The sequence below is a fragment of the Prionailurus bengalensis genome, chromosome B3, assembly GCF_016509475.1.
Source record: "Prionailurus bengalensis isolate Pbe53 chromosome B3, Fcat_Pben_1.1_paternal_pri, whole genome shotgun sequence".
Taxonomy (NCBI): domain Eukaryota; kingdom Metazoa; phylum Chordata; class Mammalia; order Carnivora; family Felidae; genus Prionailurus; species Prionailurus bengalensis.
Window position 1 is genome coordinate 21,458,397 of NC_057355.1, and position 25,666 is coordinate 21,484,062.

Sequence of the window (25,666 nt, forward strand, 5' to 3'; positions counted from 1 at the left end):
CCTGCCCATATGGAACCTGTGAACATGAATTATTCCAGAGGAGCACAAATTTTGTCAAAATTCCGTAAGTTTAAAAGTTTGCTCTAAAAAACTTTCCCTGGGGCGCCTGGGTGGCTCAGTTAGTTAAGCATCCAACCTTGGCTCAGGTCATGATCTTGTGGTCTGTGAGTTCAAGCCCTGCATCTGGCTCTGTGCTGACAGCTGGGAGCCTGGAGCCTGCTTTGGATTCCGTCTCCCTCTTTCTCTGTCCCTCCTCCTCTGATGCTCTCTTTCTCTCTCAAAAATAAATCATTAAACAAATTTAAAAAAATTAAATTAAATTTAAAAAAACTCTCCATAACATCCTCAGAAAGCACTTTGTCCCAAATATGTAGCTATGCAACTGTCAGGCATCATTTCATAACTCCATCCCACCTCACACACATGTGCATGTGCATGCACAGACACACGCGTGCACACACACACGCTGTCACACAGTAACATATTGTAATCAGTTACCCCATTTTGGACAGGAAAAATTTATTTCTATGAATATGATTTTACTAATATTCCCTAAGTATTTAATAACCAAGGATTCCTCTAAATCAGAAAAAAACCCAAATTAACAAATATGTCAAATATATATTATGTGTACATATAATTTAAAAAATCTCTTTAATTTGGCTTTTAATTTTGAACTTTTCATTGATAGAAGGAGTGAAGAATTCAATGCTGGAGTATAATTTGATGGGGTTTTTCAGTATATGTTGATGGGAATTTTTTAAGTTTCTTGCAAATATAAATCAAGCTTGCTCCAATTCCACAAGAACACCACCACAGTCTTTAGGATGGAGAAAAATCACTGGTTTTCCATGTGCTCCTATTTTGGGATCTTCACTTAGAATACGAATCTTCTTCTCTTTCAAATCCATCACAGCTGCATTTATATCATCCACCTTGAGAAAAGGAAATAAATAACACATTTGAGATCACAAAAATACCAAATTATAGCATCTTACGTATCTCAAGACTTTGAAGAAGAAAATATCTCCTCCAGTAGCTTTAGGCAGAATCATCCTTAAACTTTCAAAAAATTTCAGCTTAATGCTTCCAGAAAAGTAAAAGAAGTTGCTAGATTTCCATAGGTGAGCAACCACAATGCTTAAGAATGTTCACCATTATTAACCATTTCTCCTTGTAGCCTAAAAAATGTATAATTTATAATATTTTCTTCTAGAAGTACTCTTGGTGATACTGCACATATTGTTTTTTCTTAAGAGCCCTGGGTTCTTAATAGAGAGAAGAGGCCTACCATATAAATGGGCAAGAGATTAAAATGTTAACAGATAAGAGTTTATGACACAGACTGTGGTAGGTACTCAAAAGGTAGGAGTGCTTCCCTGGATCCCCAAACCTCCCACCTGAAAAACCACCAGGTTATGACTTTTGAGATTAAAACTTGGTATACATGGGGTGCCTGGGTGGCTCATTCGGTTAAATGTCTGACTTCAGCCCAGGTCATGATCTCACGGCTTATGGGTTCTAGCCCCATGTCTGGCTTTGTGCTAACAGCTCAGAGCCTGGAGCCCACTTCGGATTCTGTGTCTCCCTCTCTCTCTCTGCCCCTCTCCCGCACACACTCTCTCTCTTAAAAATAAACATTAAATAAATAAAAATAAAACTTCATACATATGAAAATGACTATTAAATTGCCACCAAAATGTTTTTCCCCATTCTGAAAAATCCAAACATTTATAGTTGTATAACTCTCCTCTCAATCATTTCTATTTTCTTCATATATACTGGCAGGCTAAGAAAGGAGCAAATGTGTTTCTATATACTTCATGAAAGAATGATTCTCCTCTATTTTGGAAAGTCATCCTCCTTAGACTGGCTCAGTTGGTTAAGTGTCCAACTCTTGATTTCAGCTCAGGTCATGCTCTCACCATTTGTGAGTTTGAGCCCCGCATCTGGCTCTGGGCTGAGAGTGTGGAGCCTGCTTGGGATCCTCTCTCTCCACCCCTCCCCCACTCACACTCTGTCTCTTTCAAAATATAGGTTTTTTTTTTAACTTTTAAAGTTTATTTATTTATTTTGAGAGACAGAGTGAGCAGAGGCAGAAAGAGAGAGAGAGAGAGAGAGAGAGAGAGAGAGAGGATCTGAAGCAAGCTCTGCACTGACAGCAGAAAGCCTGATGCAGGACTTGAACTAACGAACTGTGAGATCATGACCTGAGCTGAAGTCAAATGCTTAACCAACTGAGCCACCCAGGCGCCCCAATGGGAATAAATAAACTTAAAAAAAAAAAAACTACTTTATAAAAATAAAAAGGTTACCTAATCATTCCCCTACTAATAAACATTTAGGCTAGAAGGGAAACCTAGACCCTTTTCAATGGTTAGATGCTAAATTGCCAATAGAACACAAGAGAGCTTGGTGATTGAGTTTATGGGCAAGTTTCCATTGACATTTGAAGATATAAGCACATGGCAGGAACTGGTGGAGATATTTAAGAAAAATTAAAACAAAATTAAGAGAACAGATTGACATATTCTACCAAAACTGAGCTAAATCAAAAAAGAGAAAGGGTGCTTAGGTGGCTCAGTTGGTTAAGCATCTGACTTCGGCTCAGGCCATGATCTCATAGTCCATGAGTTCAAGCCCCATGTCCGGCTCTGTGCTGACAGCTCAGAGCCTGGAACCTGCTTTGGATTCTGTGTCTCCCTCTGTCTCTGCTCCTCTCCCACTCATGCTCAGGCTCTCTGTCAAATAAATAAACATTAAAAAAATTTAAATAAATAAACATTAAAATAAACATTAAATAAATAAACATTAAAAAAATTTTTTTACATAAAATAGCAGAAGGAATGTAAAAAAGAAAAAAAGCTAGTCAATCCAAAGAAAGGCAGAAGGGAAAAATAACAAAAACCAAAAAAAGGTAAAAAGAAAATACTATATGATACAGTAGAAAATAAGTTCCAATATGGAAAACAGATTAAATGAATTATAAAATTAAATGAATTATGAGATTGTCAGAATGAATATAAAATTTAAAAGATATATGTTTACTGAGATATATGCACCCAACAATAAAAAACTGCAATTATATGCTCTCTAGAAGAGACTTACCTACACAAAACTATAAAAGATGAGTAAAAGGATGGAAAAAGGATATACCAGGCAAATATTAACCAAAAGAAAGTTGATACAATATTAGTATCAGCTAAAACAAAATTTAAAGTGAAATACACTAAATACAGATAAAACTTATAAATAAAAGGAACAATCCACCAAGATGACAAAACAATGTCAACTCTGCATGTACCTAATGATACTACCTTGAAAAATAAAAAGTAAACATCCACAGCTCTCAGTATCTCACTGAGATACTCACTCACTCACTCACTATCAAACAGACAAAAGATTAAGGATAAAGACAAGTCATAAGTTCTTTGAATATAAGTCTGGATATAAGTCCCTTATCAGATATGTGATTTGCAAATTTTCTCTCCCATTCTGTGAATTGTCTTTACACAAAACATTTTAATTTTGATGAAGCCAATGTTATTGGTTATGTTTTTGGTGTTGTATCTAAGAAACCATTGCCGAGCTAAGGTCATGAAAACTTATGCCTATTTTTTTTTTCTGAGACCTTTATAGTTTTAGCTTTTTACATTTAGGTCTTTGACCCATTTGGAGTTAAGTTGTATATATGGTGTAATACAGCTTTAAGCTTTTTTGAAATGCTGTCTTGACCCAGTTCTGAGTCCCTGGCTAGAGGCTGGTCAGTTATTGAACAACTGATAAAAGGCCACCTCTCAACCATCTCCCTTATCAGGCTCTCACACTCTAGGGCCATTATGTGGCCACTTTAATTGCTCCAGAGACAGTACCAAACAACCAGGTACAGTCCATATGCCCCAGAACCCACAGAATTATTCAAATTAACCAGGCTGAAGGGAGCCTATGAAAGCTAACCCCAACACATTTGCTTCATTAAGCTGCCCCCTACAACTGCAGCTTGCTGTTACTCTGTCCCAGGTGCAATCCCACGTGGCCTACATGGCAGCGTTGTCATTTGGAGCTCTAAAGAACAGTTTTGCCTTTCATCTACCGGAGTGTCAATGATTGTGTCCCCACCATCAAAAGAATCTTATAAATCTTTAAATCATATCAAACATATGGTGTGACCATGTGGCTATCCAGCTGTCCTAAATGCCATCTGTTGAAAAGACTGGTCTTTCCCCATTGGATGGTCTTTGTACCTTTGTTGAAAACTTACTGTAAATATGAGGATTTATGTTTGACTCTCAGTTCTATTCTATTGATCTGTATGTCTATCCTTATCCTTGTACCACACCATTTTGATTACTATAGCATTGTATAAAGTTTTGAAATCAGCAAGTGTGAATCCTCCAACTTTGTTCTTCTCTTTCAAGATTGTTTTGGCTATTTGGGATCCCTTGCGTTTCCATGTGAATTTTAAGATTAGTTTGTTCATTTCTGCAAAAATGCCAGCCAGAATCTGATAGGGCTTACATTAACTCCATGTATCAATTTAGAGAATGTTGCCTCCCTAACAATAGTCATCTGATGCATGACAAATTTTCTTTAAGATTTAAAAAAAAATTTTAATGTTTATTTATTTTTGAAGAAGAAAGAGACAGAGAGTGAGTGGGGGAGGGGTAGAGAGAGAGGCAGACACAGAATCTGAAACAGGCTCCAGTACAATTTCTGCAGTTCCCTTGTTCAACTGATTCCTAAGTATTTTCCTCTTTTGATGCTATTATAAATGGAATGGTTTTCTTAATTTCATCTGCAGATGTATAGATTTTTTTTAATGTATGGGGTTTTTAAAAATCCAGATATATAAACTTTGCATTTTAATTAATGTTTAATCCATTTACATTTAATTAACATTCATACAGTTGAATTTGTTTACCATCTCATTTTTTTGTCTCATTAATACTTCATTCTTTCTTTCTTGACTTCTATTGGTTGAACATGCATTTTGGGGGGGGGGGAGGAAAACCAAGAAACAGACTCTTACAAAAAATTTTTTTTAATGTTTATTTATTTTTTGACAGAGAGAGCATGAGTGGGGGAAGTGCAGAGAGAGAGGGGGGCAGAGGATCTGAAGCGGGCTCTTCATTGACAGCAGACAGCCCAGCGCGGGGCTAGAAATCATGAACCGTGTGAGATCATGACCTGAGCCAAAGTCAGACGCTCAATCAACTGAGCCATCCAAGTGCCATCCCCCCAATTTTTAAAAAATTTTTATTTGAGACAGAGAGAGAGAGAGAGAGAGAGAGCGAGCATGTGGGGGAGAGGGGCAGAGGGAGAAAGAATCTTAAACAGGTGCCACATTCAGTATGGAGCCAGACGCCGGGCTCAATCCCACAACCCTGGGATCATGACCTAAGCAGAAATCAAGAGTCAGTCACTCAATGGAATGAGCCACCCAGGCGACCCCAAGAAACAAATTCATAACTACAGAAAACAAACTGATGGCTACCAGAGGGGAGGGGGAGGGGGATGGGTTAAATAGGTGATGGGGATTAGGAGGGCCCTTGTGATGAGCACTGGGTGTTCTAAATGCTACATCACTAAATTCTACACCTGAAAGTAAGATTACACTGTATGTTAACTGTAATTTAAATAAAACTTGGAAAAAAAACATGTATTTTTGTACTTTTTATTTTATGTTATATTTTAGTTTTCCCTTGTTTAATTTTCTTCATGGTTGTTCTAGAGTTTACAATTCATATTTTAATCTTATTAGTCCACCAATGCACATATACGAAACTTACAACAGGATACTTCCATTTGCCCAATTCCCGTCCTTTACACTTATTTATTCTGTTATAAACTCTACATTTAAAAAACTTCATGTCAATTGTCTCTTAGATAATTTGAGGTAAGAAAAAAGTTGTTATTTTAACCTACAAATTTACCATGTCTAGTACTCTTCGATCCTTGTAAAGATCTGAATTTTCATCTGGTATTATTTCCCTTCATCCTGAAGGGATGAATACTAAATATACATCCTGAATACTTCCTTAGTATTTCTTATAGCGCAGGTCTACTGGACAGGAATCCTCTCATTTTCGTTTAAGATGTTTCCATTTCACTTTCATTGTTGAAGGATATTTTCATCAAGTTCAGAATTCTAGAATGACAGCGTTTTTGTTTTGTCTTAAACTATCTTTTTAAAAGCAGTTTTACGTTCACGAAAGTGAGCAAAGGTACAGAGATTTCCTATTCATATAATCTCTGACCACATGCATGCATAGCTCCCATCATTATCAACACACCCCACCAGAGTGGTACATTTGTTACAACTGATGAACCTATACTGACAGCATTATCACCCAAAGTGCAGTTCACCATAGGGTCACTTTTGGTATTGTACATTCTACAGGTTTGGACAAATGTATGACATGTACCCATCACTGCGGTATCACACAAGGTACTTTCACTGCCCTAAAAATCCTCTGTGCTCTGCTTATTCATCCTTTCTCTCCTCTCCCCCCGACCCGCGCTTTGAACCGCTGATCTTTTTACTGTCTCCAGTTTTGCCTTTTCCAGAATGTCACACACAGTACGTAGCCTTCTCAGACTGGTTTCTTTCACTAGTAATATGTACTTAAGATTCCTCCATGACTTTTCATGGCTTGATAGCTTACTTTTTTTCAGTGTTGAAAATAATCCACTGTTTGGATGTACCAACTTATTTACCCATTCACTTACTGAAGGACAGAGCAGCCTTGAATCTAGGACTGATTTTCCTCACTGATAAGGCAAAACCCTTCTAAATACTCTACCCAACATCCCGTAAATTACAAGAACTTCCACTATGGTGGGTAAGAACACAAACTGGCCCAACTGGCATAAGGATTATTCTGATGCTTTCAAAGGGTTCTACTCCCAGGCTCAGGTAGCTTCCTCACATGCACTGTTCAATACTCAGATGAAGACTTGAGAAGTACTGCAGATCTCTGGAAAACTCTTTCTGGAGCTCTCTCTTCCTGTACTTTATACTGCAAACTCAATCCCCATGGCCTCCCCAGACTTCAACTTCTATCTCCTCAACTCAGGGAGACTGCTAACCTTCACTTGGATTCCCCCTTCCTATACTGCAGCCTGGAAACTCTCTCCAGCCAGTAAGCTGGAAAACTGCAGGGCTCATCTTGTTTCCCTTCTTTCATGAATCAATGAGTTGTGCTGTCTAATGTCAGATTTTTTGTTTGTTTGAGGCAAAGGGATAAACCTGGCCTCTGTTAACTCAGCTACAATTAGGATTCTACATTGGCAGGGGGTTTTGTATGTTAAAAAAGTGTCATTACATATTATGTTATTTCATCATTTCTGTTGTCTTTTTTTTCCCCCCTCTGATTGCTTTTAAGATTTTTCTCTTCATTTTGGCTTTCAGCTTGATCATAGTGTGCTCAGGTACTGTTTTTTGAATTTACCCTACTTGGGGTTGCTGAGCTTCCTGAATTTGTGGGTTGATGTCTTACTTCAGATTGGTAATGTACTTGTAGACTATTTCTTCAATTATTACTTATGTTTTCTTCTCCTCTTTTTCCGGGATTCCAACTATACTCTGATAAAACCTTTGACCATGTTCTACATCTCTCTCTTATGATCTACACTGTTTTGTTCTTTTTCTTCTTCCATATTTCTTCCTATTGATTTTGGACTCTAGGCTCTAGAACTTTCTAAGAAGGTAAATTTCTGTGGTTTTAAGCCACCAAGTTTATGGTGATTTATTATAGCATCCCTAGGAAACAAATATAGCCATTATATATCCATACTGAAATTGAACAATTAAATAAATGGATAGCAGATGGTGGGAGCCAAGTTTCTCACTGTTGCAATGGGCAGTTATGAACAAAGAAGGCTACAGTGATCCATGTAGTAATGGGTTAGAGTTGGAAACATCAGTATAAACTCATGAGTTCATGAGTATGCTATATATAAATCTTGTAAGTTCTATCTGGTTATATAGAGAAAAATCTATAGATATATGTATATATACACATATATACCCTTGCTGTTAGCTCAAAAGGCCAAGAAACAGTGACACTCTAGTAGCAACAAGCACATACAGAGCTCAGATCTTGGTTTCTAATACCATTCTCTAGTAAAATGAACCAGGGCTCCTTGGAGAAATGTCTGGTTCTAGGCTAGGGCAGGGAATACAGCTGATGAGTCTGGAACATCTTATAGTACCAGAAAGTAAGCAGGTGTGGGAGGAAAACAAACAAAAAAGACGGGGTATATCAGAGACACAGGAGCCAACCCAAAGTGCCCCTCTGATAAACTGGAACAATTTGAGCAACAAAACAAAGTAGTTTTGGATTATAATCCGAAGTATAAATACCTATACATCCTCACTGATGCAAATAAATGTCTGAATCACTAAGTAAATTGCTGAATAATGAATAATTGAGTAAATAAGTGGGGAAGAACAGACAAATCTTCCATTCACAAAAATTTCAAGTGATTTATGGAATTATCAAAAAGATGGAGCATAATTCTCCATGCCTTCAGCACTGGCCTCACATAGTAACTTCCTCCCAAAGTTTATATTATGGAGAATGGGGGGGGGGGGGGGAGGGAGTAACTTTACAGTAGAGAAACATGATGACATTGCCTCAGGTAGGGGATGAAGGGCAGTATCAACAGTAGTAAGTCATGTTGATAATATATACCCTTGATGTGATGTGATGAGAAAGATACTTTACCTCTGTGGTCTTCCTCCCAAAAATCAATAACCCAAGTCTATCTAATCATGAGAAAAAAGTCTCATGAGAGTTGAGGGACTCTACAAAGTAACTGGTAATCCTCAAAAATATCAAGGTCATCAAAAACAAGGAAACTCTGAGAAACTGTCACGGGCAAGAGGAGCATGAGGAGACATGATAATTAAATGTACTGTGAGATCCTGGATGGGATCCCAGAACAGAAAAAGGACACTGGGTAAAAACTAAGAAAATCTAAGCATAGATTTTAGGTAATAATAATGTTATCAATTTGGTTCATTAATCATGACAAATGTACTATACTAGTAAGATGTTAATTTTTTTTTTTTAAAAAGGACCTAAAGTGATTAACAATCATTTGTAATAAATGGACACTGTTTAAGTCTTGATTAGAACAAGTCAACTCTAGAGACATTTGTGAATTAATCTGATAAATCTGATTTATGGACTATTATTTATGATGGTGACAAAAGATTTATTTTTAATTTTGATCAATATGATAATGTCATCATGGTTAATTTTTTAGAGACACAAACTACATAAAGGTGAAATGACATGTTGTGAAGGACTTTTAGTTTAAGGAAAAAAATAATAAAGCAAATGTGCCAAGATATTGAAAACTGTTGAATCTGGGTGATGGGAATATGGGAGTGCATTACATTTTTTTTCTACTTCTTGTATGTTTGAAATATTTCATAACAGAATCATGACTTTTTTCAGTGTCCTTTTGATAACTTCTATGCTAAATATGATCATGGATATTTTCATTAAAGAACATTCTACCCAAGTACAAATATCTACAATTCTGATATTGCATCTCAGTTTTTAGTATACTGCTTCTTCAATATCCCTTAATCCAATAAATACATCTAAGATTTAATAAGTTAATGTCCATCAACCGACGAATAAATAAAAAAGATGTGGTTTACATATATAATGGAATACTACTTGGGAATGAGAAAGAATGAAATCTGGCCATTTGTAGCAACATGGATGGAACTGGAGAGTATTATGCTAAGTGAAATAAGTCAGGCAGAGAAAGACAGATACTGTGTTTTCACTCCTATGTGGATCCTAAGAAACTTAACAGAAGACCAGGGGGGAGGGGAAGGGGGGAAAAAAGTTACAGAGAGGGAAGGAGGCAAACCATAAGAGACTCTCAAATACTGGGAACAAATTGAGGGTTGATGGGGGGTGGGGGAGAGGGGAAAGTGGGTGATGGGCATTGAGGAGGGCACCTGTTGGGATGAGCACTGGGTGTTGTATGGAAACCAAATTGACAGTGTGTGTGTGTGTGTGTGTGTGTGTGTGTGTGTGTATAAAAGATTTAATAAGTTAGATTTATGTTTTGAAAAAATGCCGAATTAACATTGCACTAGCATCAATTTCTATTTCTGTTACTGTTTCTATTACTGATTTTGATTTTAAAGACCTCTACCACATTTATCCTTCTGCTACAGTGTTGCTATAAACTTTACAATTCTTTAGAAGTACTCCTAATGTTTTGCTTGGCAGTTATAAAAAGAATGAAATGAAAATGTTTTAATTTTCTGAATTGAAAGTAGATGCATTATCTACTTTAAGGTTATAATAAATGCAAAGCAACTTGAATTGGGAAATTAAGTCTTTCCCCCTAAGTAATAAAAATGACAGTCAATAATAAGCCATCTACAAATTTTTCCTTTTACAGTCCTTTGTACAATTACAGTTGTGCATCTTATAATTCCATAAGACCTTAAATGCCACTGGTGAAAATCTGGGCTATTGATTTCAACTTATTGGCTTTTTTCTTTTCTTTCTTTCTTCTTTCTTTCCTTTTCTTTCCTTCTTCCTTCCTTCCTCCCTCCCTTCCCTCCCCCCTCCCTTTTCTTTTCTTTTCTTTTCTTTTCTTTTCTTTTCTTTTCTTTTCTTTTTTTTTCCTTTTAGTGGTAGTGGTCATGGGATTGTACCTGGTATCTGGAAATTTATTTTGATTTTCTCCTGTCATTTGTAAATTAAGAGTGACAATACTCCAAATAAAAGATGTTCAGACTGTCACAATTAGAATTCAGAATCTCTTATACTCTGGTCCTTAACTGCCTCATCTGAAAATGTCAATGCAATCTTACTTGCTTCAAGGCAAGGAGTTGAACTAAATAACATCTTTTTTTAAAATCTTAAGATATGGGGGGGTCCCTGACTGGCTCAGTTGGTAGAGCATGCAACCCTTGATCTCAGGGGTGGGAGTTCAAGTCTCACGTTGGGCATGGGCCTACTTAAAAAAAGACAAAAAGAAATCAAAAAAAATCTTAAGGTCTATAATTCTCAGTGACAAAATTTTATGAACAATAATGTGCTGCTTAAAAAAAAGTTTTTATTGAAGTATAATTAACATACAATGTCACATTAAAGTCAGGTATACAACAATACTAATTCAATAATTCTACTTTGAGTAATGCACGGAGTAATGTGCTACTTTCAAGGATGCATGTTTTGACTAATTTCAAAAATATAGGCTTTTTATTTTATATAAAATTATGATGCTAAATGATATCAACAATGAATGAAATTTAATCTTCAAATTGATATAAATCCATGACAGTTAAAATTAAAAGCCTGGATAAAATATTTGTTTCAACTGTCTTTTCCCCCCAAATTAAAAACTAACTAAATTATGCAAACTTCACAATGTTCTCACTTCGCATGGAGTTCAGAGGGTTCCTGTGTATTCTTGAGAATTATTTCAGAAGCGCATATGTCACCTCAGCTTTCACATTTGTTTAATTGATAGGACTCTCTTATTTCAAGAGGATCTTTCCTTTTCCTTCTTTATTTTTTCTTGGTAATATATTGCTCTTAGTTTTACAAAATGATTTTAGCTGTAGTTGGAAGTTAAAATTTTTTCCTTACTTAATAACACAGAAAGTTTAAAACCTCATCACACTGCCCCCTTTTTTTGTTTGGTCTCTGGAAATGTTATCTTTAAATGAAACTCCCACATCTGGGAACTGGCGACATACAATTCACTGGCGGAGCTTAGCTATTCCCTAGGGCTTATCATAAAGCCAAAAAGAGAATGGAAATTTTTAAAAAACAGAATTTTCTGCCTTCTTGGTTGAAGAACAGACACTCCTCAGCATGCAAAAAATAAGTTGTCTTACTAGCCTTACAATTTTTCTTTCATAAATAATATATGCTCAATGGCAAAAGATCTATAAAAACAAACAAATAAAAAAAAAAGTCATCCATTATGGGACCACTCAGAAAATAAAACTGCTACATTTCTTTACGCTGTATCTTTTTTTAATTATTTTTTGAAATGTTTATTTATTTTTGAGAGAGAGACAGAGCACAAGCAGGGGAGGGGCAGAGAGAGAGAGGGAGACACAGAATCTGAAACAGGCTCCAGGCTCTGAGCTGTCAGCATAGAGCTTGACATGGGTCTGGAACTCAGGAACGGCGAGATCATGACCTGAGCCAAATTCAGACACTTAACCAACTGAGTCAACCAGGTACCCCTGTATCTTATTTTTTTTTTAATGTTTATTGAGAGAGAGAGAGAGAGAGAGAGAGAGAGAGAAAGCCCACAGGAGACGAACAGAGAGAGAGGGAGAGAATCACAAGCAGGCCCTGCAAGGTCAGTGCTCGATCTCACAAACCATGAGGATCATGACCTGAGCTGAAATTAAGAGACAGACACTGGGGCTCCTGGGTGGCTCAGTTGGTTAAGTGACCAACTTCAGCTCAGGTCATGATCTTGTGGTTTGTGGGTTCAAGCCCCATGTCAGGCTCTGTGCTGACAGCTCAAGGCCTGGAGCCTGCTTTAGATTCTGTGACTCCCTCTCTCTCTCTACCCCTCCCCTGCTCCTGCTCTGTCTCTCTCTCTCAAAAATAAATAAACATTAAAAAAAATGAAAAAATAAAAAGAGTCAGACACTTAACTGACTAAGCCACCCAGGTGCCCCTGTCTTATTTAAAAAATTAAAAAAAATTTTTTTAATGTTTATTAAACATTAAACTGTAAAATCATAACCTGAGCCGAAGTCAGGCACTTAACCAACTGAGCCACCTAGGCACCACCCCCCCCAAAATTTTTTAATGTTTATTTATTTTAAGAGAAAGACAGAGCATGAGCAGGGGAGGGGTACAGAGAGAGGGAGACACAGAATCTAAAGCAGGCTCCAGGCTCTGAGCTGCCAGCACAGTGCCTGATGTGGGGCTCGAACTCATGAACCGTGAAAGCATGACTTGAACTGAAGTTGGATGCTTAACCAACTGAGCCACTCAGGCACCCTAGTCCTGTCTTATTTTTTAAGTAACATTTTTATCATGTGCTTTTCCCCATCAGTCTGGTGCAGTGAGGATTATCTCCAGATGAAATCCAATATCCTTTCTGTGCTTGTAATGCCATTTCTTGACTGGGAAACCTGACTCCCATGATTTTCACTGTACTTACTTATTTCATTAAACCCTCTAAGAAATCAGCCCCTATCCCTGCTGCTGTACCTCCCTCAGCAATGCACTCTTCACCGCAGGTGTGTCCCCTGACTCCTCACCTGGCTGCACCTCCCACTCCCCCTGAGCTCCCAGTCACCACGCCATGTTACCAGGCCCCATGTGGAAGCCTCCTGACCCACTTGGGTTCAGGCACTCCTACTTTAAGCCCTCCTCACCATGCCTGGGCCCCAACTTCCTGCACAGAACTGTCCTGATGTATGCATACCCTTCACTCCTTGTTTGAGCTCTGACTCCCTATATCTGCTGCCACCCCATGTGGATGTCTACCTCACCCTGGTCAGGCCCTTGCTCCCCATATCAGGCCACCCCATGTGACAACATGCACTATCCCACTTGGCTTCAGCTCCCCACACTGAGTCACCATTTCCCCCTGTACTGATGCACTCCTCACAGGAGCCAGGCCCTGATTCCCCATGCTGGGTACCCCCTACACACACGCGCGCGCGCGCGCACACACACACACACACACACACACACACACACACGGTGTTAATGCCTCCTTCACCCTATTCAGGCTCTTACACTCCATGATGCTCCCCCCACCCCCATGAATGTCATCCTCCACAGGCCTACACTAGGTTAGCCTTCCATGCTGATGACCTTCTCACTCTGACACCTGAAGCTGAGCTGCCTCCCTGCAGGTACGACCCCCACCCCACTCTGCTCAAATACTGCACCCTGAGCTGGACCTCCCCAGGCATGGCCATCCTACTTGGTCTCTGGCTTTCCCATGGCAGGCATCTCCCACCTAAAGATGCTCTATTTACCCTACTCTGGCCACAACACACCCTGATTTGGGCTACTTCGGCTCTCCCCCCAAACAAGGGAGTGCCCTACCTAACGTTTTCAAGATTGAATTGTACAGGAAAAGAAGGAAGGGAGAAGGAGCCATAATTATTTTGAATACTGTTCATTTTCTCATTTGTTTTGGCCACTACAAAGCATTATTTGGCAAAGCAAATAGGTGCACTAATCTTACCTTTAGTTTTATCTTGCCTTACATTTCCTTTTGTTCTAATTTGCACTATTACTACTGTCCTTGTTTTATTTCTTATAAGCTGCATTTTGGTCAGTCACCACTAATCCTCTGTGGAAAATGCAGGGCATGTTGTGAACACATGAAGCAAGTGGGCCACTCAGCTACGCGTCCCCAGCAGCTAATACAGTGAAGATCAGAGTGAAACCGAAAATACTCAACAACCAGCAATATAACATAGACAAAGACACCAACCAAATAGAATGGGGGGACCTCACTGAGGATCGGAGTACTGGAAGACCCCTGCTGAACGTGTTAACCCTTTAGGAGATGAATTGTGCGTGTGTGTCTCTGCGCGTGTGTGTGTGTGTGTGTGTGTGTGTGCGTGTGGAGTGTAGGGGTCTCAGGGAAGGGTCCTTCTGGAAGAGGGATGTTACTCAGGAGGTTTAGAGCAGGAGCTGTTTAACCAACTAGCATGGAAGCATTAAAAAACATTTTGAAACCTTAATACAAATTTGCTGAACAAGAAAGGCTTGCACCATGATACATCTTGCTGTCTGGGCAAGTTCTTTAGTGAAGTTCTTTAGTGAAAGCACAGCCTATTCTCAATACCAGAACCATCTCCTCAGGGAGGGGCCTGCAGAAGGCAGGAAGTGCACATGGGCACCATCAATACAAGTTGTGCCAGGAAACAGCTGGCTACCTGGTCCACACATAAGCAAGAGAAGACTTCCAAACTTCCTCTAGTGAAAGACAAACCACACAAGTGTAAGAAATGTGGGCAAACCTTACAAGAAAAAATGGAAAGCAAAAGCCAACTTTGCCAGAAAAATGTTGGTAGTGGGTGAGATACTAATCTACGTACGAGAAAAAGTACATTTTTGTCTAAAATCTGTTAAGTCTCACGGGAATATACCCCCAAAACCAAGAGCACACTGTATACACTGTATGTTAGCCATCTTGACAATAAATTATATTTAAAAACTAAAAATGAAAAAATAAAGTCTCTGTTAAGTCAACTAAGAGCTATGATACACACCCATAAGAGACAACCTGCTAAACCAGAGATTTTATGTGAGGTCTCAGTGAAAAAGAACATAAAGCATCCTTGTGATAATTACAAAGAAAGTCATTTCTCTGAAGGGGTAGATTTAACATTTTAAAAGAAGGAATGGGGGCGCCTGGGTGGCGCAGTCGGTTAAGCGTCCGACTTCAGCCAGGTCACGATCTCGCGGTCCGTGAGTTCGAGCCCCGCGTCAGGCTCTGGGCTGATGGCTCAGCGCCTGGAGCCTGTTTCCGATTCTGTGTCTCCCTCTCTCTCTGCCCCTCCCCCGTTCATGCTCTGTCTCTCTCTGTCCCAAAAATAAATAAATGTTGAAAAAAAAAATTTTAAAAGAAGGAATGGCGTTAAGAAATAAATGGCTATGGGCCATAAAATAGAAGATTACGAGCATTTTCAGAAGACACATTTCTGAATGCTGTCTATTCCCAAAACAGGAAAAGCTGAAGTCTCTGGTTTTTGTTTATGTGATATTTATCATCTTCTACCTTATCAAGCACCAAGCTCAAGTCTCTTTACATTTACAAAGGCTAAATAGGTCACTTCCTCATGCATATGAGAATGTTGTTGGTTCCCACCTCTGGCTAGTTGAGCATAAAATCATTCTACAGCATTTAAAAGTTTTCCACATTGTCCTTTTGTTTAGAGCACATTAGTATATTGATGGCTATACGCTTTTTTTTTTTAATTTTTTTTTTAACGTTTTTTATTTTTGAGACAGAGAGAGACAGAGCATGAACGGGGGAGGGGCAGAGAGAGAAGGAGACACAGAATCGGAAGCAGGCTCCAGGCTCTGAGCCATCAGCCCAGAGCCCGACGCGGGGCTCAAACTCACGGACCGCGAGATCGTGACCTGGCTGAAGTCGGACGCTTAACCGACTGCGCCACCCAGGCGCCCCAGCTATACACTTTTAAAAGTTGTCCACGGACTCTTTGCTGCTCCTCCCATCAAGAGGTAGGGTCTTTGTCCTCTTCCCACATAGTTGATCTGCCTGAAAAGTTTATGACCAAGACTGCTGTGGGCCTTTTGAGACTAGGACAGAAATGGCTATATGGTCCTGCCTGGCTCTCCTGGGACACTCACTCTGGGGGAAACCAACTGTGCAGTAAGAAGTCCAACGATCCCAGGGTGCCTGGGTGGCTCAGTTGGTTAAGCATCCTATTTGGACTCAGGTAATAATCACACGGTTCATGAGTTTGAGTCCTGCATCAGGCTCTCTGCTGTCAGCACAGAGCCTGCTTTAGATCCTGTCTCCCTCTCTCTCTGCCCCTCCTGCACTCGTGCTCTCCCTCTCTCAAAAAGAAATAAACCTTAAACAAAAAGAAGTCCGACTATCCTTAAACTACTATCAGCAGGTGAAGATGAATAGGTTACACACAGGTGCTCCTATCGGAAAGCTGGGCTGAGCAACCAGCTGCTGGCTGGAATCAACTGCCACCTCAAGTGAGGCATGTGGGATGCCCAGCCCAGTTGAGCCTTCATATGACTGCAGCCCCAGCCAGTATTTGACTGCAAGCACGTGAGAGAGCCCAAGTTAGAACTGCCAGGCAGAGCCTTCCCCCAAACTCCTAACCCACAAAATCCTAACCAAAATCAAATAGTTGCTGTTTGCCACCCCAAAGTTGTGGGATAATGCGTATCAGCAACAGTAACTCTAATGACCAAGGAAGTATTTTCTGACCAATTCTATCCCTTTTTGTACTTTCAGTAGAAGGCAATTTCAGACCCAAGTTGTATTAGCCAGAATAGACTAGGTTACACTGTGCTAAAATAATTTACCCTGAAATCTCAGTGGCTTTATTCATCAAAAATGTGTCCTGTTCAAGTATAGGCAGGGAATTTTGTTCCATTTGGTGAGTCAGGGAATCAAACCCCTGCATGTGATGACAACTTGATCTCACATACTGCTGCAGCAGGTAACACTAACTCTCTAATGCTAACATCCTATAGCATATCTTCATTCGGAAAAAGGGTCATGCTATCTCGGCAATACCATTTTTTTTAAATTACCAAGTGCAGCATAGATTGGTGGTCTCCAACATGCATTCTCCTCTTGCTCCTTTTTAAAAAATTTTTTTAATGTTTATTTATTTTTGAGAGACACACACACAGAGTGCGAGTAGGGGAAGGGCAGAGAGAGAGGGAGACACAGAATTTGAAGCGGGCTCTAGGCTCTGAGCTGTCAATATAGAGCTCGACAAGGGGCTCGAGCTCACAAACAGTGAGATCAGACCTGAGCCGAAGTCCGATGCTTAACTGACTGAGCCACCCAGGTGCCCCACCTTTTCCTCCTTTTAATTATAGCAACAGCCCAAGTTTTAGCAGGGCACATAGCTGCTTGACTCAGACTGCACTTGCAGCCAACCATACCATGTGACTAAGCTTGGGCCAACGGGACATGAACAGGAGTGATATGTGTAATTTCCAGATCCTTTCCTTACAGGACTCGCCTCTAGGACACTTAGCTTTTAGACTGAGAACAGAAAAAAAAAATCATTCTATCTACTTACCTACCTATCTACCTATTTCCTATCTATTGATCGATCGATCGATCTAGTTAAGCCACTTTAATTTTTACAAAGAACAGAGAGCAATGGCAGGGAGAGGGGTGTCATGCTAACGTAGCAACAACTAACTTTTCACACCTTCTCCTATTACACACCTTCATTTTATAGTGCTATACATTTTTATTTCCCCCTTTTAATCTGTACTTTTGAATTTGCCGTTACATTACTGAACTTCCACTATTCTTACTTAAACTGAACTAACTCACATAGCAGCTTCCTTTGAAGACATGGGCTCTCTGATGTAGGACACAGACACTGTAGTGTGGGAGAGGGAAGAGTGAATTCAAAGGTTTATGATCCTGCCTCTCATCCTGGAGAGGTCTTTTTCTTTTAATTTTTTTCATGCTTTATTTATTTTTGAGAAAGAGTGAGAGAGAGAGAGAGCACGCATGAGTGGGGGAGGAGCAGAGAGAGAGAGAGACAGAGAATCCGAAGCAGGCTCCAGGCTCTGAGCTGTCAGCACAGAGCCCAACGTGGGGCTCAAACTCACTGACTGTGTGATCATGACCTGAGCCGAAGTCGGACACTTAACCGACTGAGCCACCCAGCCGCCCCTCATCCTGGAGAGGTCTTAAACAAACCCTCAAGTCTACTAAAATAAAGACCGGCAGCCAAAATTAAACTCCTAAAAAAGGGGGTAAAGGTTAAATATTAACAATAAATAATACCATCTTATGGCTCCCTTACCTCAAATTTTAAACTCAACCAATACAGGGGCGCCTGGGTGGCGCAGTCGGTTAAGCGTCCGACTTCAGCCAGGTCACGATCTCGCGGTCCGGGAGTTCGAGCCCCGCGTCAGGCTCTGGGCTGATGGCTCAGAGCCTGGAGCCTGTTTCTGATTCTGTGTCTCCCTCTCTCTCTGCCCCTCCCCCGTTCATGCTCTGTCTCTCTCTGTCCCAAAAATAAAATAAAAACGTTGAAAAAAAAAATTAAAAAAAATAAAAAATAAAAAATAAACTCAACCAATACAATGAAGGCAATCTGGCACCATGGCCAACAGTACAGATCCTGGAATCAGAACAAATCTGGGTTTGAACCTCAGCCTTGCCACTTACTACTAACTTGTCTATGGTAAGTTAACTGCTCAGGGGTGCCTGGGTGGCTCAGTCAGTTAAGTGTCTGACTTCAGCTCAGGTCATGATCTCATGGTTGGTGGGTTCGAGCCCCGCGCTGGGCTCTGTGCTGACAGCTCAGAGCTTGGAGTCTGCTTCAGATTCTGTGTTTCCCTCTCTCTCTGCCCCTCCCCCCACTTGTGCTCGCTTGCTCTCTCTCTCAAAAATAAACATTTAAAAAATGTTTTCATTTAAAAAAATAAAAAATAAAAAAGTTAACTGCTCAAGTCTCTTGTTTCCTCACCTGAGGAAGGTGAGTAGAGTAGCTCATAGAATAGCGATGAAAATTAAAGAAAATAATACACATCGAGTACTTCGTACACAGCCAAAGGACTCAATGCCAGTTGTTACGGTAACTCTATTCCTTTCCATATGCTATTCCCTCTGCCTGGAATACTTCCTCCTCTTGTGGACCTGGGGAATTCCTTCACATTCATTATAACTCATGCCCTGTGGTGTGTTCTCACCTCTTCCACCTGCCAGGGGCAATCAACCTTTCCCTCATTTGTGTTACCGAGAAGACATGTATGTTAATTCTCCTTATCAAAGGATACTGTAATTGCTTGTTTAAACAGCTGCCCCTCCTCACTGTGAGCACAGTCCATTTCTTCTTCGCTAAATCCCACTCTCAGTACAGTACACATTGTAGGTTCTCAAATATGTTTGTAATATGAACTGAATAAACCTTTGAGTTCACTCTACAGTCAACCCCTTTGTTTTCTACATTAGGAACGAGGCCTACTTATTAATTATGCCATTCTTTTTTATCAAAAGAATTGTCCTATCAAAATAATTTAAACCAAAGCATAATTAGTATCGATGATATTACAAAAGGCAGTTATCTGAACATGAATATCTACAGATACAGGCTCTCTAATGAGAATATTCTTATCTAACATTTCAAGTTTTTCTTGGGAATTGTAAGCAGATGAGATTGAAAGGTCTTAAAAATCACGGTCAGTAATGGAAAATGTACTGCTTTTGTAATAAGGAACAAGGTATTAGAATTTTAAGGATAGAAAACAATCATAAGAATACTTAGCATATATACGGAAATTATTACTGTATAAAGTCTTTTCACCTGCTTCTTCTAATCACCTTGTGATAGTGAAAGCAGCTGTATTCCTATTATATGGAAGGTCATGTATAATCAATAAACACTACAGCAAAGATGTAAATCTGTTTTGGCAGCTTTGGTGGCCTTTATTGTGGCCATTAAATCCAGAATTCAATAAAAGATGTTATTATTATTATTTATAATTTTCTATAGGGCAAGAGAATATACTGATAGATCTACCTTTGAGTAAGACCAGAATTATCATTCCCTTTAAATAACTTACTACCAGTTTCTGATGACAGTGACAATACATGGTCTTAAAATGTAAAAGACACTTTGTAAGAGAAATTGGAAACACCAAACATTAAAATAAAATACCTCAATGCAGACATGATGCATTCCTCCAGCCTTGTTTCTCTGCAGAAAACCTGCAATTGGGCTGTCATTTCCCAGTGGATGAAGCAGTTCCATCTTGGTATTTCCCAGGTTGACAAAAACAACAGATACACCATGCTCAGGAACAGGGACCACCTCACTTACCTGGGCCCCCAGAACATTGTCATAAAATGCCTTGGCTTTTTCTAAGTCTGGCACTGCAATTGCTACATGATTGAGTCGACCCAGGTTCCACACAGGACCTGCCACTTGATGCGAGGACTGTGATGTGGAAAGAGCTTTTACTTTCGGAGCTGAAGTCTGAAGTCTGGAAAAAAGCCCTGAAAAATTGAACAGCCATTGATAGCCTTCTTGAGAATTGATGGATTTATTAAATTAATTAAAAAAAAAAAAAAACTAAATGACTAATACATATAAACATTATTTATATACATATTCTGGTTTTAATTACTGAAATTAAATTGGGGAGTTTAATGGAAAAATGACGTCAAAATTACTCACTCTGCCATGAAACAACTGTCTGGAATTAAAAAACTAATTGTGAGCTTTTTAGATTTAAAACAAAGATGGCATTTTTCATAACAATTTCTATTTATTGATAATACTTCAAGGACAGCTACACAGCATTAAGAATGACTTGCAGGGCACCTGGGTGGCTCCATGGGTTAAGTGTGTGACTTCAACTCAGGTCATGATCTCACGTTCATGAGTTTGAGCCCCTTGTTGGGCTGTGCTGACAGCTCAGAGCCTGGAGCCTGCTTTGGATTCTGTGTCTCCCTCTCTCTCTGCCCCTCCCCCACTCACGTTCGTTTTCTCTCTCTCTCTCTCTCTCTCTCTCTCTCTCTCTCTCTCTCTCAAAAATAAGCATTAAAAAATTTTAAAAAAAGAATAACTTGCTATTCTCTGTATTTCACAAGGGGTAAGTTTGAAGCTGACAGGAACACAATACTCATTTAATGATGAGAACAAGCAATTTTCTCCTCTACCTATAACCAATTTTTTGTCTTATATTCTGCAATATGTATTAAAACCATGCCCATTACAGTGCTCTTTAATAAGATTTTATTTTAATGATTACTAAAGAAAAGAAAGACAAGCAAACATTAAGAGGATCCTTAAACTTATGAGAATTCCCTCTGAGACCAGTTTTTTCTTATTGCTTCTTTTTATAATTTTGAAGACGAGAAGAATTGCTTCTGAATGTGAAGAAACTTCTTTCATTAAGAAACTGAAGAGACCTATAATGTGTCCTCCCTGTGGATTACTGTTTCCCCAGTTCCCAAAACACTGGACTTTAAGAGCCGGATTCTCCCCAAGATGAAAACTGTATACATATATGAGGTCTAAGAATAATCTTGTAAAACTCCATCACTTAATTAAAAAAAAGTACAAAATAGCATATTGAAGAACACATATTCTAAACAATTAGGTTTAGCTCTTAATGGAATATACTTTAAATAGTACTTAGTATCACAGAGCTAAAAAATAGTTAATTCCTTTTTACCGAAAAAGAGCCCACACAGCCTGTGTATCACACTGTGCTGGGAATATCTTTCCCTCTTCCAGACTCAGTGAGTGCTCTTTTGTCTCAGTTTAACGTGTGTGCATCATACGGCAAACCTGTTATAGTGGTCCTCTGCAGAGAGGGAACAGGGTTCTTTGTACTGTGACACAAGAGGGGCGTGCGCAAACTGTCCTGCACTGACCACTGGGAGAGACCCATTGGTGATGGTGGACCAAACCCACCATTAAAGATAATCTTGCCCTATCTCATTTCTATGTAAGTAAAGCATTGTTCCATCTCTGATGGACTCTGATACCAAGATGCAATGGGCAGAAGTGTTTAGATTCCTCCTCTGGGACTGGTAACCAGTGCATGGTACTCTGCTTGACAAATGTGATGCATCATAGGTCAGCAGAAGGCAAAATTCCACCTAAGATAGTCTTCTGGTATGCTCAAGCCTGTATTATTGGTTACTGAAATATCCAAAGGTTGTCATTATCAATAGGTTGACACAGCCCAGTTCTATGGACTCATTTTATTATGAAATTCAAGCGTATGCTAACTTAGTAAGCACATACATAAATGTACAATTGAAAGTAAATTTCATGAAAGGCATACCTAATCCTCAATAGGTGTGATGTGCTCTGATATTTTCTACTCTGTTGTATTTTATTTCAGTTTTTAAAAAATTCTGGTACTACCTACCAAACATCTACCTTGTTAAGTTTGTTGTATAGACATTTGATGTAAAAAATATAATACAGTGCCAGATATATATAACAGGTGCACAACAAATTCAGCCATTCTTATTGTTACTGACATACAATAATTGTTTGCTGAGTGGCATGCAGAAACTATCTCAAGGGCACAGTGGTAGTGAATTTTTAAAATGCTAACAACCGGAACACCTGGGTGATTCAGTCAGTTGAGTGGCTGACTCTTGATTTTGGCTCAGGTCATGATCCCAGGGTCGTGGACTTGAGCCTCACACTAGGCACTGCATTGGGCATGGAACCTGCTTGGGATTCTCTCTCTCTCTGCCTCTGCCCCTCTCCCCTGCTTGTGTTCTATATAAAATTAAAATTTAAAAAATGAGAACTAAAAAATCATTGGTCAAACTGCTCTTTCCTTTTTTCTTTGCATCTCTACTATCTGTGCATTTTACAACAAAAGTTCGATACAGAAGTATTTGTATTATAAAAAAAAAAAAAACACGGTAGGTAGGGCCAATGAGCTTTAGAATAAAATGGATAAGTCCTTTGCTCTGTGAAATTTTAAGAGTATGTCAAATACGGAGTCTAGGTATTTCTGAATTGTCCTTACCAGTATTATCTCTACAAGAGATGGGGCAACTGGTATTTCCTTGGCAGGCATCCTATTACTTAGCAATGGGACATAAAGAAATATCAAAGGAACAAACAAAGTGTCCAAGCAAAGGTAAAGTTTTACATACTGTACCAGTTTTTTGGGAGACATTTCTAAACCTCTGGCACTGAAAAGGAAGTCCAAGCAAGCCATGTCATTAGAAGCCTCAGTATAGCCTGTCTTTCTCCATAACCACCTTACCATTTGGAAATGGGAGAAAAGGAAAAAGTTTATTGGAATGACTGGTTCTGTTTCTTTTTAATAGAACATAAAATGAATCTTCACTCTATGTTAGGAAAAATAGATAATAACATCTTTATGTAATGTAAAAGTCAAGACTTTGTGGCTCTACAGGCTTATCTTATCTCTAGAAATGTAAACTAGTTTGAAAAAAGAAACATCACTATATTGGTTTTATTTGAGCCTTAGGAATAGAGTAAAAATAAACACAGGGATGCTGGTAAGAATTCAATAATTCTATGCCACATTGGCATAGAGATTACTTAAATAAATTTTTTAAAAATGAAGGGTTAAAAACATAAAAATAGCCAAAAGCACATAAGATCCTCAATATCATAGCCATTAGAGAAAAGCAAATCAAAAACACAACAGGATACCATTTCATACCCATAACAAAACCTGTTGATGAGGATATGGAGACATTGGAATCTGCTTTTTACATTGCTGGTAAGAATGTAAAATGATAGAGCTGCCATGGAACAGTTTGGAAAACTCAAAAAGTTAAATATACAATTAGTATATGACTCAGAAATTCCACTCCTAGGTACCTAAAATAATTGAAAACATGACTTAAACAGAAACTTGGACACAAATGTTCACAACAGCACTATTCCCCAATAGCCAAGCTATGGGAGATGATTCATAGCCATACAATGGAATATTATCCATACAATGAATATGAAGCAATGATACAACATGGATGAACCCTGAAAACATTATGTGAAGTGACAGAGTCAGACATAAAAGGTCATATACTGTATGACTCCATTTATATAAAATATCCAGAATGGGGAAGTCCACAGAGACAAGAAGCAGGATAGTGGTTGTCAAGGGCTAGAGGGAGAAGGGAATGGGGATTGACTGAATTGGCATGAGATTTCCTTTTGGGGTGGGGAAAATGTCTTGGAATAAATAAAGGTGAAGGTTGCACAACATGATAAATGTAATAAATGCTACTAAATTGTACATTCAAGAATTTTTGTGTTATGTGAATTACCTTAAAACAACAACAACGGGATGATGCTATGGGCAAAATGTGAAATTCTGTAGACCAAGCAAACTGGAGCAGGAAACCTGGAATAAAGGGGTACCGTGATATAGATCCTTGTAGACACTTAATAAAAAATGATTTCTGAAAAGTCTGTGAACCTTTAAAAAGTTATACTTTCTCCTTTGCCTTTGGCAACTTTTATTTTATTTTAAAAGGTTTCCTTTTAAAAAATATTTATTGTTTATTTTTGAGAGAGACAGAGAACGAGCAGGGGAGGGACAGAGAGAGAGAGAGAGAGAGAGAGAGAGAGAGAGAGACTCTGAAGCAGGCTCCAGGCTCCGAGCTGTCAGCACAGAGCCTGACACAGGGCTCAAACTCATGAACTACAAGATTAAGACTTGAGCCGAAGTTGGATGCTTAACTGATTAAGCCATCCAGGAGCCCCAAGTCCTTGGCAACTTTTAAAAGATATTTTTATTTAAGGTTGACCTCTGACTAGTTGGAATTTACAAGTGTAGCTTTATGTTTCTCTGTCTTCCATCTCAGAAAGGTACAACTGCATTACTTTGAACTCTATAATGTGTAATTTGTGACTATTCCACATAGTTTCACAATAAACTACAATGTACAAATATATGAATAAATACATCAGATATTTTAAAACAGGAGCGTTAAAATCCAATAGGATTGCAAAGATGAGTATCTACAGATTTATAAAACAAATAATGTCCACATATCAGGAAATCTGATATGCAAGAAATAGATATGTTACCAAATATGGTGTGTGTGTTAACTCTGACTCCTATCTGTCCCTCAATATGGCTCTTGCTAAATACTGTTAATGCCGTGACTTAAAAATAACATTGCATTTCCTTCCATCCATTTATTTCAGACACCAGGCTTTCCAAACATTGGCTCCAAATAAGTAAAGGTTTAGTTGGAAGGGTCTATACTCAAATGCATTAATGGTTCTTACTGTTTAAAGACACTGTATGTTAAATTTGTACATAAAGTTTCACAGAATTGTGACAATCACTTGTAATAAGGTCTTGCTAACATCTTATTGAGATATAATTTATACACTATAAGGATCACCCATTTGAAGTGTACATATTTTCAAAGTTGTACAAACTTTACATAATCTAATTTAGAA

The 25,666-nt window shown here is 38.8% G+C and overlaps 1 protein-coding gene across 2 annotated transcripts in view; it reads right to left on the bottom strand.

Moving 5' to 3' along the window:
* Positions 1-635: 635 nt before the first annotated feature.
* The window catches only part of MCEE (methylmalonyl-CoA epimerase), a 29,232-nt gene continuing 4,201 nt past the window's right edge, over positions 636-25,666 (bottom strand). For both annotated transcript variants that reach the window (XM_043554850.1, XM_043554851.1), the window contains exons 2-3: positions 20,396-20,733; positions 636-935 (exon numbers count right to left, since the gene is read on the bottom strand). In XM_043554850.1, coding sequence (XP_043410785.1) covers positions 783-935; positions 20,396-20,733 — 491 coding nt within the window. In that variant the 3' untranslated portion in view covers positions 636-782. The remainder of the gene's footprint in view (positions 936-20,395; positions 20,734-25,666) is intronic.